Genomic DNA, 14,577 nt, shown 5'->3' with positions numbered 1-14,577 from the left:
TGGGAAATAAAGTCACCCAGAGAGTCCTCCATGCCACAAAAGCAGAACTTCTCTCTTAGTCATCTGGAATTCCTAGGCCAGGGCAAACATGGATTGCAGAGGGGAAAGAGGGGTTAGTCTCCAGAAATTGGTCACATAAGCACAATGCCCTCCCTGCCAAAAATGTCTCAGGAGACCCAATGGAGCCTGGCCAGCCCCATGCTAACAGCAACTACTGTCTGCTCCTCCCAATCCTGGCTGTGACATACCTCTTTTTTTTTTTTTTTTTTTTTTTTATTTAATAGCCTTTAATTTACAGGATATATACATGGGTAACTTTACAGCATTAACAATTGCCAAACCTCTTGTTCCAATTTTCACCTCTTACCCCACCCCACCCCTCCCTAAATGGCAGGATGACCAGTAGATGTTAAATATATTAAAATATAACTTAGATACACAATAAGTATACATGACCAAAACATTATTTTGCTGTACAAAAGAATCAGACTCTGAATTATTGTACAATTAGCTTGTGAAGGAAATCAAAGATGCAGGTGTGCATAAATATAGGGACTAGGAATTCAATGTAATGGTTTTAGTCATCTCCCAGAGTTCTTTTCTGGGTATAGCTAGTTCAGTTCATTACTGCTCCATTAGAAATGATTTGGTTGATCTCGTTGCTGAGGATGGCCTGATCTATCAGGACTGGTCATCATCTAGTATTGTTGTTGAAGTATATAATGATCTCCTGGTCCTGCTCATTTGTGACATACCTCTTTGACGGTCTGCAGGATCTCATCCTTTTGAATATTGCTTTGTTGGAGGAGCTGGGCGTGTTCCCGCTGCCCGATTTCTAGGCGACGTTCAAATTCTAATTTCTCCAGCATTTTCTGTTCCTGAGGGAAAAGAGATTCATGGCAAGGATCATGGCAAGAACATGAAACGAGCTGCCCCCCCTGGAGGTCAACATAGAGAAGACCAAACCCCAAGCCTAAATCTCTCTTGCTAAGTGTGGCAGTGCCTGGCAGTAGGTGACAGACACAGGGAATTTCTGGGGCTGTGAATCAGAATGGCTAATGCTCCACCCTGTGAAAACCAAGCTAAAACCTAACACATCACCTGTCCTAGTTCTTTCGTACCCAAGAAAAGATCAGGGGAAAAGCCAAAACTACAGGAGAAAAATAATACCTACACTTTTACAACCCAACTTCTAAAGAATTACTGAGAGATAAAAAGTCTGCAGGGGATAGAAATACTTGGTTTGGGTGGTGTATCAGCTTCTTGGTTCAAACAGTCACAGCTTATTTTAGCAGAGGGCCAGGCTAAATCTGGTCTGCGTAGGAAACCTTTTCTGCCCTGCCTGATAAGAGGACTTGGATTACACTTCTTCAGGAGATAGACCATCTTCTCTGTTCTCAATATTTATGTGTAGACTGTGGCCAATACAGCTTAGCTCTCCCACTCCTTTAAAAACTCTTCTCAGTGTTTATGTGTAGACTGGGGCCAATATAGCTTAGCTCCCCCTTTAAAGACACCATGAGGGTAAACAGCAATGATAATAAAGCAAATATTTATGTATTTTTAAAACTTAACAGAACATTTAACATACACTATATTGTCTGAATACTACAGCTGCTAGTACACTTATTTTGCAGATTAGAAAAGGAACACTTGAAAGAGTATGACCTGCCCACAGCACCATAGCTAGTAAATATCAGAATCAGGAATTGATACCAGGTCCAAAATCAGCACTCCTTATCTTCTCTGTTGCCAAACCAGCAAGATAGCACAGAAGAAGGGGACTGCCAATTTTTTTCAAAGACAGTTATTATTTCTAAAAAGGAAAATCATCTCTTCTCAGAGAGAATGAAACATTGGGTTTTTCTACATGTCCACCTCAACCCTCCTGTTTTTTTCAGGCTTCCATTTTTCAAAGACATAGGACTTCTGCATGCTTGCTCACCTTTCTCTTCTCATAATCTAAGAATTTATTCTGAAAAAAAAACAAAAAAAAATAGCAGTTGAGAAGAAGGGGAGTTGTGGTACAAGGACCACAGCAGATCCATCTAAGGCTCAGCTTTAAAGCAGGATTTGAAAACTTGAAGGAATTAGTTCACGACAAAATCAACCAGCACTAGGGCTTCTGCCATGAACCCTTTTGGCAGGTGTGGCCGAAGGCCATTAGCCCCCTGAATATTTAGGTATGGAAGGGAAGTGTCTCTGAATCAGCATGCTAACCCTCACCTGCCACTCAGTCTCTTCCTTTACATAGCTGCAAATTAGTCCATCAGTACTATCCACCGAAGTCTCTCCTCCATCTCTTTCCAACACTGGGAGCAAGTACTGGGAGGGTGGGTAGTACTCAAGCCCACATTCTGAAAAAGAGCAGAGCGAGGTCTATCAAAATGACAACAAAGGCCAAACCAGAGCGCCCAGCTGGTCTTGAAGCTAAACATCCTATCCCACCACGTTTCTATTATCCAAGATGGATTCATTTTCTACTCAGAAAAATCTTTCTGACAAATGCAAGTCTCCCATTGAGATCACTCAGCCCTCTTTGCCTGAGAACATATGTCCTTGGACTGAAAAGAACACAAGACACACACCACAAAAAAAAACACAGGGACCCAATTTTGCTAATGGAGGGGAATATCAATATGGATAACAGAAGCAGATGAAGCTCAAGACTAAAACAATTATTGAGAGTATTTGAATTTGGAATAGACAGTGGGTGGGACAATGAGTATCTGAGAAGAAGGGAGACAAGGCACCTGAAGGGAGCTGGAAAGGATCTGGGCTAGGAACTTGTGATTTTGCACAAAACCCTTGGCATCTGGCCATCAAGGGAATAAAACACAGCAAAAGGACTCAAAGAAAATATTGGACATGTCTCATTTCCTGTCTTATGCCTATACTCATATTTGAGAGCTTCAAGGAGTGATAAAAGCACCAGAAACCAAACCGTCAATTTTTACCTTTGCAGAGAAACTGTTGAATGGCCTTGGTACCCATACTACACACATCCTCCGGGGGGTAAACCATGGATGCAGCGTCAAGGCTCAGAGTCTGCAAAACATCAGAGATAGAAACAAAGCCTCCAACATACCTGATTTCTTCCATTCTTCCAATATTTGTCAGCCTGAAGCTAGCTCCCTAGAACTCCCCCTTCCCCCCCCCAAAAAAAAAAAGAAAGACAGAGAAACTTTGCTCTACCAATGAAGAACATCTCTTGGGACTGTCTCTTCATTTCATGTCACACTCCTCTATTCAATAAATTCTAGAGTTATTGTTTTTTATTAACGCTATAATCAAAGATACACTCACGTCTGGCATTTAGAGTCCTGCCAAAGCCCTCACTTACTTTCCTAGCTTCACTATATGTTACTCCCCTTCAAGCATTCTACGACCCAAACAAACTGACCTTCCTGCTGTTGTTCCTCACAATTAAAACTCTATACATTTGCATAGGCAGTCCTCCATGCCTAGAATGCATTCCTCCCTTATTTCTGTGCCTCAGAATTTCTAGTTTCTTTCAAAACCCAACTGAAAATCAACTTTCTATAAGAGGCCTTGCTCCCCCATTCACCCCCACTACCTGCTACAATCTCCCCTTCCAAATTACTTTGTGTTCATTTTGTGTATATTTATATGTATATATGTTCCCTCCCCTAAGGACTGTAAACTCCTTGAGCACAGGGACTGTTTCATTTTGTCACTGCATTCTTGATGTCTGTCACAGTGCCTGGCACAAAGTAGGTGCTTAATAAAAACTTGTTTCTTGATTTATTTTCCTAAAAGAAAGAGCTGTCCACTTTGTTCATGGATAAAAACAAATGGAGTACAAGTTGTGATGAACATGGCTCTAATTTACCTCTAGGGTCCGGACATGAGCCAGCATCTGAGGCAGTCTCTGTATCAGATTTTCACTGATGTCAAGAGTTCGTAAGCTACGAAGTTCCCCCAAAGTGTCAGGTAGATCCTTCAGTTTGTTATCTATGGAAAAATCCCAAGCACACAGCTCAGTGCTCAAACTACTTACTGATTACCATTAAACACATCTGAATAAAGCCCCTGGGCCTGACACATCTCAGGGGCTCCCATGGAATCCTCTGTCACTTATCCCAAAACATTCAATACATTTAACGTGAACTTCAGCCTTTAAACAATGTTGATAGCCCTAAATGGAAATACTAAAGCTCTAAATGGAGAAGCAACATACCTTTGATCAAGCACTGAAAAAAGAGTAAAAAGCCGAGTCCCCCAAACCTGACTTCCAATCCCATCTACCCCCATATCAAAATAGTTTGGATTTGAAAAGTCATTAAAACCTGTGTGGGGATTAGGGAAATGTTCAACTGAGGAAAAACAATCTTTGTATCAAATATCTCTAAGGGTTTGCTATCCATGAAATACAGAAAATTAAAAAAAACAAAAATAATACTGAAAACCTTTCCCTAAAAGAGAAAGGGCCAAAAGACATGAACAAATATTTTTCAAAAGATGAACTGCAAACTATTAGTAACCATATGAAAGAAGGATCAAAATCACTAACGACAGTATGATAAATGAAAATCATTTTACTTTATACCCAGCAAATTGGCAAAGTAGACAAAAGATAGAAATTATTAGTGTTGGAGGAGTTGTGGCAAGACAGGCATGTTAATTTACTTCTGCTAGAGCTATGAGTTGACCACTGTGGGAAACATTTTGGAATTAAGAAAATAAAGTAATTAAAATGCTTCTACTCGAAGCTGGAAAATGAGTGGATGCCCATCAATTGGAGAATGGTTGAGTAAATTGTGGTATATGAATTTTATGGAATATTATTGTTCTGTAAGAAATGACCAGCAGGATGAATACAGAGAGGCTTGGAGAGACTTACATGAACTGATGCTGAGTGAAATGAGCATAACCAGGAGATCATTATATACATCAACAACGATACTGTATGAGGATGTATTCTGATGGAAGTGGATTTCTTCAACAAAGAGATCTAACTCGGTTTCAATTGATCAAGGAGGGACAGAAGCAGCTACACCCAAAGAAAGAACACTGGGAAATGAATGTAAACTGTTTGCATTTTTGTCTTTCTTCCCGGGTTATTTATACCTTCTGAATCCAATTCTCCCTGTGCAAGAAGAGAACTGTTCAGTTCTGCACACATATATTGTATCTAGGATATACTGTGACATATTTAACTTGTATAGGACTGTTTGCCATCTGGGGGAGGGGGTGGAGGGAGGGAGGGGAAAAATCGGAACAGAAGTGAGTGCAAGGGATAATGTTATTTTAAAAAATTACCCAGGCATGGGCTCTGTCAATAAAAGTTATAATTAAAAATAAATAAATAAATAATTTTTTAAAAATGCTTCTACCCTTTGAACTAGGGATTCCTCTGTGAGGTACATACATCAAAGAAATAATGATAAAAAGCAAGCTCCAAATATACCAAAATATGTAGAGCACTACTTTTCATGGTAACAACAAACATGGTAACAACATGGAGACAAAGTAGATAACCACACAATAGGGAATGGTTAAACAAACTGTAATACATAAATGGAATGGCACATTACTGTGCTATAAAAAATGACTCTTAGATGAAAAAATGTTCTAAATTACTACTGATTAGAGAAATGCAAATTAGGATACCTGAAGTACCACTTCACACCTATCAGTTTGCCAAGATGACAGGAAAAGATTATAATAAATGTCAGAGGGAAGGTGGGAAAATTGGGACACTAATGCACTGTTGGTGAAATTGTGAAATGATTCAATTCTGGAGAGCAATTTGAAACTACGCTAACATGTCTATAAAACTGCATATCCTTTGATCCAGCAGTATTTCTACTATATCTGTATCCTAAAGAGATCAAAAAGGGAAAAGGACCCATACGTGCAAAAATGTTTGTAGCAGCCTTTTTGTAGTGGCAAGGCAATGGAAACTGAGTGGATGTTCATTAGTTGGGGAATGGATGAATAAGTTATGGTATATGAATGGAATGGAATATTGTTCTATAAGAAATGATGAGCAGGCTGTTTTCAGAAATGCCTGAAAAAACTTACATGAATCAGTGTTGAGTAAAGTGAACGGATCCAAGAGAACATTGTACATAATAACAAGGTTATGTGATGATCAATTGTGCTGGACTTGGCTCTTCTAAACAATGCATTGATTCAAGGCAATTCCAATGACTTGGGATAGAAAAAGCCTTCCACACCCAGAGAGAGAACTATAGAGACTGAATATGAATCGAAGGATAGTATTTTCATTCTCTTCTTTTTTTGTTTGTCTTTTTCTTTCTCATGATTTTTTCCCCTTTTGGTCTGATTTTTCTTGCACAATAAGACAAATATGGAAATATGTTTAAAAGAATTATATGTAATTAACCTGTATCAGATCATTTGTTGTCTTGGATAAGAGGAGGTAAGAGAAGGAGGGAGAAAATTTTGGAACACAAAATCTTACAAAAATGAATGTTGAAAGCTATTTTTACATATATTTGGAAAAATAAAATACTACTGAAAAAAAAAGAAAGATTAACTCTAATGAACAGAAAGGCTTACCTGAAATGCTGCAAAGTAAACAAAAGTAGGAAAATAACATACACAATAACCACACTAATGTACATGGAAAGAACTACATATCTACCAAAATAGAATGTTTTGAAATAATAAATTACAAATTTGGCTCTAAAGAAGGGATATGAGAAGAAGCTTCCCTTTGCTTCTCTGCAGAGATGATAGATCTTCAAATGAAGAAGACTACATATAGCATTAAAGGTGGGTTTTTTTTTTTTTTGTATTCATCTGATCCACTGAATTATTTATCCTTCCCTCATTTAAGAAAAATTATTTGCTGTAAGAGATGGCTCTTTGGGACGAATATGAGGTAAGAAATGGGAGGAAACCTGGACAATATAAAAATAAGACATCAACAAAATCTTTTATAATAAATTTTATAAGAATAAAATATATCCTTTAAAATATTTGTGGTAACTTAATTTTTCAACTGAAAGTTATATATCTTAAAAGATAAAAACTACAGCATGCTTTTTTAAAAAATTAACTTTTCTTTTAGTTTTTCTTATTTTTATTTTCTCCACTTAGATGTACATGTATATTCATTTTTTGCATATTTCCATGAGTCAAGTTGGGAGAGAAAAATCAGAATAAAAGGGAAAAACCATGAGAAATAAAAAAGGTAAAAATAAAAAAAAAATAAAAATAAAATATTTGTGGTAAATCTTATGGTTCAACACTGCAGGGCTCATCCTTGACCACAGCTCATTTAGTATATGGCAGCTTTTCCCTACAAAATATTTTCACTCTTTCAATGGATATCTGCTCAAGACATGTGGTGTTATTCTTCAGTCATTTCAGTCATGTCTAACCCTTTGTAACCTCATTTGAGGTTTTCCTGGCAAAGATACTGAAGCAGTTTGTCATCTCCTATTCTAGTGGATCCATTTTGTCTGGCAGAGGTTAAATGAATTCCCCAGGGTTCCACAGCTAGGAAATGTCTGAGGCTGGATTTGAACTCAGGTCTCCTGACTCCAGACCCAGTGCTCTAATCACTAAGCTATCTTTCAGCTTCCTCAAATCATGTATAGGTACTAGGTAGCTCAGATCTAACTGATCTTTACTCAGGTGAAGAGACCAGTACTGGGGAGTTTATCTTACTCTCATACCTTTCACATTGAGGGTCTGGAGCTGGGCCAGGTCCCCAATGGACTGTGGAAGACATTTCAATTGATTTTTTTCAACATTCAAGACCTAAGACAGAGAGAAAAGAGAATAAGAAGAAACTACAAGTTGTCTATAACACAGTCTTCCCAGAGTTAAAACAGAGCTTCCACTGAAGGGGTCCTGAGAACCCCACAGATACTACCGAGAGGACAGGCTTAAGATTCATCCCTCAGTTTCTCAATGCTGGATTGAACAATTATTCAGGCCCTCTGGCACACTAAGATGGAATTCTCCTTCCTAATGCTTCTTGCCCTTTTCATTAGGCATTAGTATCTTTAAAGAAGGGAAGAAAAAAAGAAATTCATATCAGTCTGCTTTGGCACTTCTTGGCAATCGTCACCGTGTTGCCTTCTCTCCGGTCTCATGGGCCACTATCCTGCAGCAGACCCTCATCATGTCTCACTGGATTACCGCAGAAGCTTCCTAACAGATCTCCCTGCCTTTCATTTCTCTTTTCTTTGATCCATCCCCACATACTACTCACCCAGTATTTCTAAATCAAAATTCTCATGATGTTACTCCTCTACACAAGACACCTCAGTCTCTCTCTATTGTCTCTCACATAAAATATAAACTCTAATGTTTGCCATAAAAAGCCCTTGACAATCTGGTTTTCAGAAGATGTTCACATTACCTCACCTCAGGCCTGCTTGCTCATATGCTTGCTCTTCCTCTACACCCACACTCACACACCCTCTCTTTCTTTCTCTCCTTCCTTCTCTCTTTTTGCTCTTTCTCTGTTCCAGTCAAACTGGCCTATATCCTCTTCTTCTTCCTCCTCATATAAATTCCCTCTTACCTCCAGCCCTTGCCCAGGCATGCCTGGAATGCCATCCCTCCTGTCTCCATTTTGTCAACTGGTGGGTTCTCATTCCATGGAAAATATTTTGCATCTCTCTGGGTACCCACTGCAGGGCAGGGCAGGGAGAGTTTTGTTTTTGTCCTAGAGCCTAGGACAGCACCTAGCACTCAGTAGGTGATTAACTTGTTAAATTGTTGAACTGAACTCAACTGAACTCTTCTAAAAGAGGACCCAGTGATTAATCCTAAGAACTGGGCACTAGGCCCTCTTGGGGCTTAGTTAAACACCAGAACCTCCACTTCTCTAGCAGGTGAATGAAAACTACTTGCAAAAGTACCACATGGGTCTGCATCAGTCCCTGTCCTGGTTCTGCAAGTTGCCCCAGCCCCTGACCCCAGAGAAGGCAGAGGAGCCAGAATGAGAAAAGAAAGGCTGATCACAGCCTGGAAACAGGGCTGATGCTTTCTCTCCCCAAATCCTGCTCACCTGGAATACCTGGGCCTCTGCTGCAACTGGGAAACCCAGAAACTGCTTTGATGTAGCTTTCTCAGTGATCAGAAGGAAGAAGTAAATCTGACCACATAACAAAATATTTCTTCAGTCAGGCCTGGTCAACTGCAATCTTAGAACACAGCTTTCCCAAACTGATCTACTTCTGCCCAGGCTGCTACTATCCTAAGAGTCACCAGGTTCCAAGCTTGGTGACCCTGATCCTCACCCTCCCTTGAAAACCTCCTATCCAGTGATCATGGTCTGGCATTTCTACTTCCTCTCTCTCACATACCCTCTCACTTTCTGCCTTTTCTTCCTTCTATCGGCCTCTCCCCTAGCTTGGGCCCTCATCACTTCTAACTGGACCATCACCACAGCCTCTTCTCTGGTCTCCCTGACTCTGATCTCTACCTTCTCCAGTCTATCCTTCCCACAGTTGCCTTTGGATTTTCTTTAAATGGTGATTAGCAAACTATGGTGGCTCCTTGTTCTCTGCAGCATTAAACAAACTCCCGTTTGGTATTTACAATCTTTCATGACCTGGTCTCATTCCTGTGACTAGTCCAATCAAGTGGCCTCCTTTGTCTTCCTCACACAGAAGATCCCTCCTCCCTTAGGCATGGAGCATGCTCCCTCCTCACTTCTGTCTCCTTGCACCTCTCACTTCATTTAAGCCCAACTCGAGTACCAGCTTCTATAGGAGACTTTTCCTGATTCCATCAGCTTCTCTATCCTAGAGAAAAAATATTAAATTCCCAGCCCGCAAAATCCCAAGTAAAGCTCAAATTAAAATGTAATTGGGAACCATTTAACAAAAATAAAGAAAACTACAACACAGATGATGTTAATTTATGGTTTTCTAAGTCAATCTATGCAGCTAGTAGGGATCCAGAGCCACTTGACTTAGGCACCACTGCCTGAGACCAGGGCTTCTTAAACCTTTTCCACTCACCACCACTTTTTACCCAAGAGATTTTTAACGCTACGTTAGGTATGTGGGTATATAAAACAGGTATATAAATCAAACATTTACTGATAGTAAATCATAAAAAAAAAAAAATTATTTTAAAATAATTCTTTGGTATATATATATATATATATATATATATATATATATATATATAATTTTACCATCTATTAAAGATGAAAGCAAAATGACATATGAATGAGATAGAGGTGCTTCTTCATTTTTATATAAAGAATTAAACCTTGGTGGAATACATGGTACTTTTTACCACTGTCAAATTTTTTGCAACCCTCACATTCAGTTGCATGACCCCCATATGAGATTTGTGATTCACAGTTTAAGCTTTACTTTAGAGCACAGGGTAGGGAGATTTAAATTAACAGTGGGAGAGACTGAAAATGTATTATTTCTATTTTTTAATCTGTTAGGCTTGGAGTACCAATCTTGTTTTGTAACCCCTGCAAATGATTCTTTAGCTGTTTTATATGTGTACAAACAAGTACATGTTTTCTTGCCTTGCCAGACTACAGATCCTCAAGATCAGGGACTGGTTTTGCTTTTCCACTGTGTCTCCAATGATTAGCACATAATAATAGCTTAATAAATACCTACTGACTGATTATTAAAACTAAGAAGAAATACTTAACGTTGTTCTTCCTAAAGCACAATTCTGAACACGTTCTGCCTTATTTCCTAATAAAGTTCAAATTCCTTTTCCTGTAATTCAAGACCCACTATGACTTGTTTCTAATAAAAATCATAACATATATGATTATCTTAATTTTCCAGAGAACAACTGATTTACAAGAGCTAGTGTGGTTTAGTAAACACAGAGCCAGCAAGCCTGGGATTCAAGTCCTACCTACTGGATGTGATTCATGCAAGTCATTTAATCAGTTGACTCCTAAGACTAGAAGATGCAAAGCAAACATCAATCTATTGGTAGAGGAAGTTTTTTCATCTGTAGCTTCAATGAAATCACAGAATTGGTCTTTAAAAATAAGCCATTTATACAGGTCTTTGAGGTTTGCAAAACACCTTTATCACAACAACCTGTGAAAGAAGCCATGTTATCTTCATTTTATAGGTAAAGAAACAAGAGGCTTAAAGCTGTTAAGCTAGTACTACATCATCCTTTTGTAACCACACACTACAATGTAACCTTCCAATCTTATCTCCCATTATTCTTTTCATAAACTCTAGATTCTAGTGACATTTAGTTGTTATTCAGTCATGACACCATTTGGGGTTTTCTTGGCAAAGATACTGGAGTGGTTTGCTATTTCTTTCCTCAGCTCATTTTACAGCTGAGGAAACTGAGGCAAAACAGGGTCACATAGCTAATGTATGAAGCTGGACTTGAACCATGAAGATGAGTTTTCCTGACTTCAGGACTTCTGTTTAATCCACTGTACCACTAGGGGCCTTAGCTCCCAAAACAAACCTGGTGCTCTCTCCATTGAGTCTGCTAGTCTCTCTATCTACGATGCCCTTCTCCACCCACTCCATCTAAGTGAGTCAGAAACCATTCCTCCAAGAGCCTTTCCCCAATCCCTGAAAGTAAGCTCTGCTGTCTCTAATTTCCCACAGCACTCCAAACATCTAATTCTGTTGTCATGACTGCTGAGAAGCAATAAGAATCCTCCCCACCAAAACCCAGGGCAGGGACCTTCTGCTACAGAAGAGCCAACCCCTCTGGGCCACCATAGCCTTTTTGTCACTGCAAGGACAAAGCGCAGAGTTAAGGGGCAGCAGTGCCCTTCCTTTGCCTGGTTACCAAAGCCAAGCAGCCCAGGGACTACAGTTCTGGGTGTGAAGCATACCTGAAGAGATGCTAGCCGTCCAAGAGCATCAGGAAGAGCCGTTAGTTGGTTATCATGAAGGTCTAAAACCTGCCGAAGAAAAACAAGTCATTTATACCCCCTGGTCAAAGAGCTGAAAGGGCTTCAAATTAAGCACTCCACAGATTAGAATGATTCCCTAGGACCTCTTTTGTAAAGGTCAGATGGGGGAAAGCACTTCAGCCCGCTCATCTTTAGCCTTCAAGGCTCAGTTCACATTCCATCTTTGCCATGAAGACTTGCAAGCCCAGGATAATTTCTCTCTCCTTTGAAATCACATTTAGGGTCAGTGATCACTCATTCCACAATGAATCCCACACTGCTTTGTGCCTTGTGCTTCACAGATTGTTATTTATATTTGCTATTTAAGTTGTCATGGGAAATTTTTCCTTTTCTACTAAATTGTACATTCTTTGTCCTTCAAGCTTAGGTCTATCCCCATAAGTTATCTCCCTGTATTGTGACTGTAATTGGTCCTTGGAGAGGACCACAACATCAGGGACATGACACCATAACATGTGAGTTGGAGGTAAGGGTGGGCCGGACCAGGTCACCAGCCTCACCTTTCCCACCAGAGCATCTGGATCCGGTGGCCAGATGTAGATCAGGACGAGTGGAGATGGCCCCAGATGCCATGGGAGACCTCGGCCTTCTTAAGCTACCTTCTACAAGGCAGTCCTTAATCTCTCACAACTACCCTGCCTTTGCTCCAGGTTGCACATCCTCAGCTTTTGCAGGCATCATCCCTGGCCCCTTATCATCTTGGATTTTATGTCAAACATGTTAAGTTTGGGGAGAGAGTATAAGCAGACAGTGTAGTAACAAGCTCAAATATACTAGAATTTCTCTGTAGTTTACTTTTAAATCACCCACAGATTTAGTTTATTCCCCATTCTTGTTGCCTGTCACTACAATTGTTACCACATACACATGGAAGCTGACAGAGCTTTATCAATAACTAAATAACAAAAAAGGACCCTGATCTTAGGCCTATATCAACCGATTCCTGGGGAGAACTGGCACATTACCTTAATTGTTCCAAGGTTCAGGAGGTTACAAGATTTGGGAACCAAAGAAGTGAGAAAATTTGTATGAACAATCAACACCTATAAGGAAATAAATTGGAATGGTATTACAACCTTAAAGATTTCAGAAAAAAAGCATCAATGCAGACTGAGACTGAAAAGAAAAGTATATATACTTTTGAAATGGGTATCAAACCTTAACATCACAGAATTTAGCACTGAAGGGGCTTTGGAAACCATCTAATCCAGGGGTTCTTAACCTGAACTGGTCAATGAACTTGGTTGGGAAAAAAATTTCAAAACTATATTCTTATTCACGAACCTCTAACTGAAATTGAGCATTTCTTCAATTATTTAAATTATTTAAAACCATTCTTTTGAGACTTTCAGAGGGGAACAGGACACAGAAAAAGGTAAAATAACCCTGATCTATCCAGTCCCCACACCTAACAGAAGAGGAATGGAGGTCCTGGGGCAGAAACGGATTTGTCCTAAGTCATGAAGCAAGTTAGTGGCAAACCACAACTGGAATCCTGACTCTAAATACGTGCAAAAGCACACATGCAGGAGAGGGAAGGAGTGTCAGACTTGAAGCCAGAGGAACTGGGTTCCAATCCCAGCCTGAGGTTTTTGTGACCACAAGGAAGTCTCCCATGGCCTAAGCCCCCATTTTCTCATTTGCCACATGCAGGGGTTGGAATGGGTGACCTCTTTGCCCTACTCTCCTGTAGGTGACAGTAACCAGCAGCTTCACCATTGCTGTCAGATGCACTCACAATGGTGGTGAGCACTATTAAAGGCCCTTTATTTCAGCCACCAAGCTAATACAGAATTTCTGCTTCTGGCAGCTCACTCAGTCTCTGATTAAATACCTGCCATGGCAGGGAGCTTGCTGCTTTGTTTCAATTTTTAAAAATACTGAATTTAAATGAAAGCTTAATATGTTTTTCTGAGATAACAACTTTTCTCTGGTCTCCCACAAGAGATGCTACATGGGACAAATGAGAACATTTAAGGAAGAATGACTCAAGGCAGGTTTCTGAGCCAAGAGTTGAACTAGAAAAGGCAATTCCATTAAAGCAGAGACCTGGATTCAAATCCTGACTCTAACATGACATAACATTTGTCACTGTTGACACAAGTCAACCTCTGGGTTTCAATCTCTTCATCTGTAGAATGAAAACAGTAATACTTGCACTATCTACTTCATAGGGTTATTACATACAAGGAAGCTCAATGTGAATCTTAAAGTCCAATAGAAATATGAGGTACTATTATTATGATTATTGTCTATCATAATTACAATAACAACAATCAAGGTAACAAATCGAATGAGGTAAAAAATTATATTTAAAAAACTCCACCAAAATCTCTCTTTCAAAATTAAAACTTTCTTACCTTCTTCTGAAGCACTTTGCATGTGGAAAAAACCCCGAATGGAATCTAATGGGAAAAAAAATCAAAACAAAAATCCATCAAACATCCATTTTCTAATTTACTCTGTATATAGGATAGTAAATATGGTATGAATGTGGGAAATGAAACTGAGAAAAAGAGTTCACATTGAAGAGAAGTAGCTGAAGGTCCTGGGAATGCACATCTTGGGAGAGTTTGGGGAATATTTCTTATAGAAGTTGATTTCTGCCATACCCTTTGTGAATCATCAATCACCAGTGATCAAAAATATTTCATCTGAGAGGGGTGAGGAGGAAGGGAGAG

The 14,577-nt window shown here is 39.4% G+C and overlaps 1 protein-coding gene across 5 annotated transcripts in view; it reads right to left on the bottom strand.

Annotated features, from left to right (window-relative positions):
• Positions 1–14,577, bottom strand: part of LRSAM1 (leucine rich repeat and sterile alpha motif containing 1) — a 40,819-nt gene that overhangs the window by 15,458 nt on the left and 10,784 nt on the right. For 4 of the 5 annotated variants that reach the window (XM_023494260.2, XM_031954678.1, XM_031954679.1 and 1 more), the window contains exons 4-12: positions 14,257–14,301; positions 12,862–12,939; positions 11,816–11,884; positions 7,674–7,758; positions 3,854–3,975; positions 2,958–3,048; positions 2,227–2,357; positions 1,946–1,975; positions 756–878 (exon numbers count right to left, since the gene is read on the bottom strand). In XM_023494260.2, the coding sequence (XP_023350028.1) occupies positions 756–878; positions 1,946–1,975; positions 2,227–2,357; positions 2,958–3,048; positions 3,854–3,975; positions 7,674–7,758; positions 11,816–11,884; positions 12,862–12,939; positions 14,257–14,301 (774 nt within the window). The remainder of the gene's footprint in view (positions 1–755; positions 879–1,945; positions 1,976–2,226; positions 2,358–2,957; positions 3,049–3,853; positions 3,976–7,673; positions 7,759–11,815; positions 11,885–12,861; positions 12,940–14,256; positions 14,302–14,577) is intronic. The other variant, XM_023494261.2, reaches the window with a different exon arrangement.

Source organism: Sarcophilus harrisii, chromosome 2, assembly GCF_902635505.1.
Source record: "Sarcophilus harrisii chromosome 2, mSarHar1.11, whole genome shotgun sequence".
Lineage (NCBI taxonomy): Eukaryota > Metazoa > Chordata > Mammalia > Dasyuromorphia > Dasyuridae > Sarcophilus > Sarcophilus harrisii.
The sequence above is the reverse complement of the archived record's forward strand: the minus strand, read 5'-3'. Positions and strand labels throughout refer to the sequence as shown.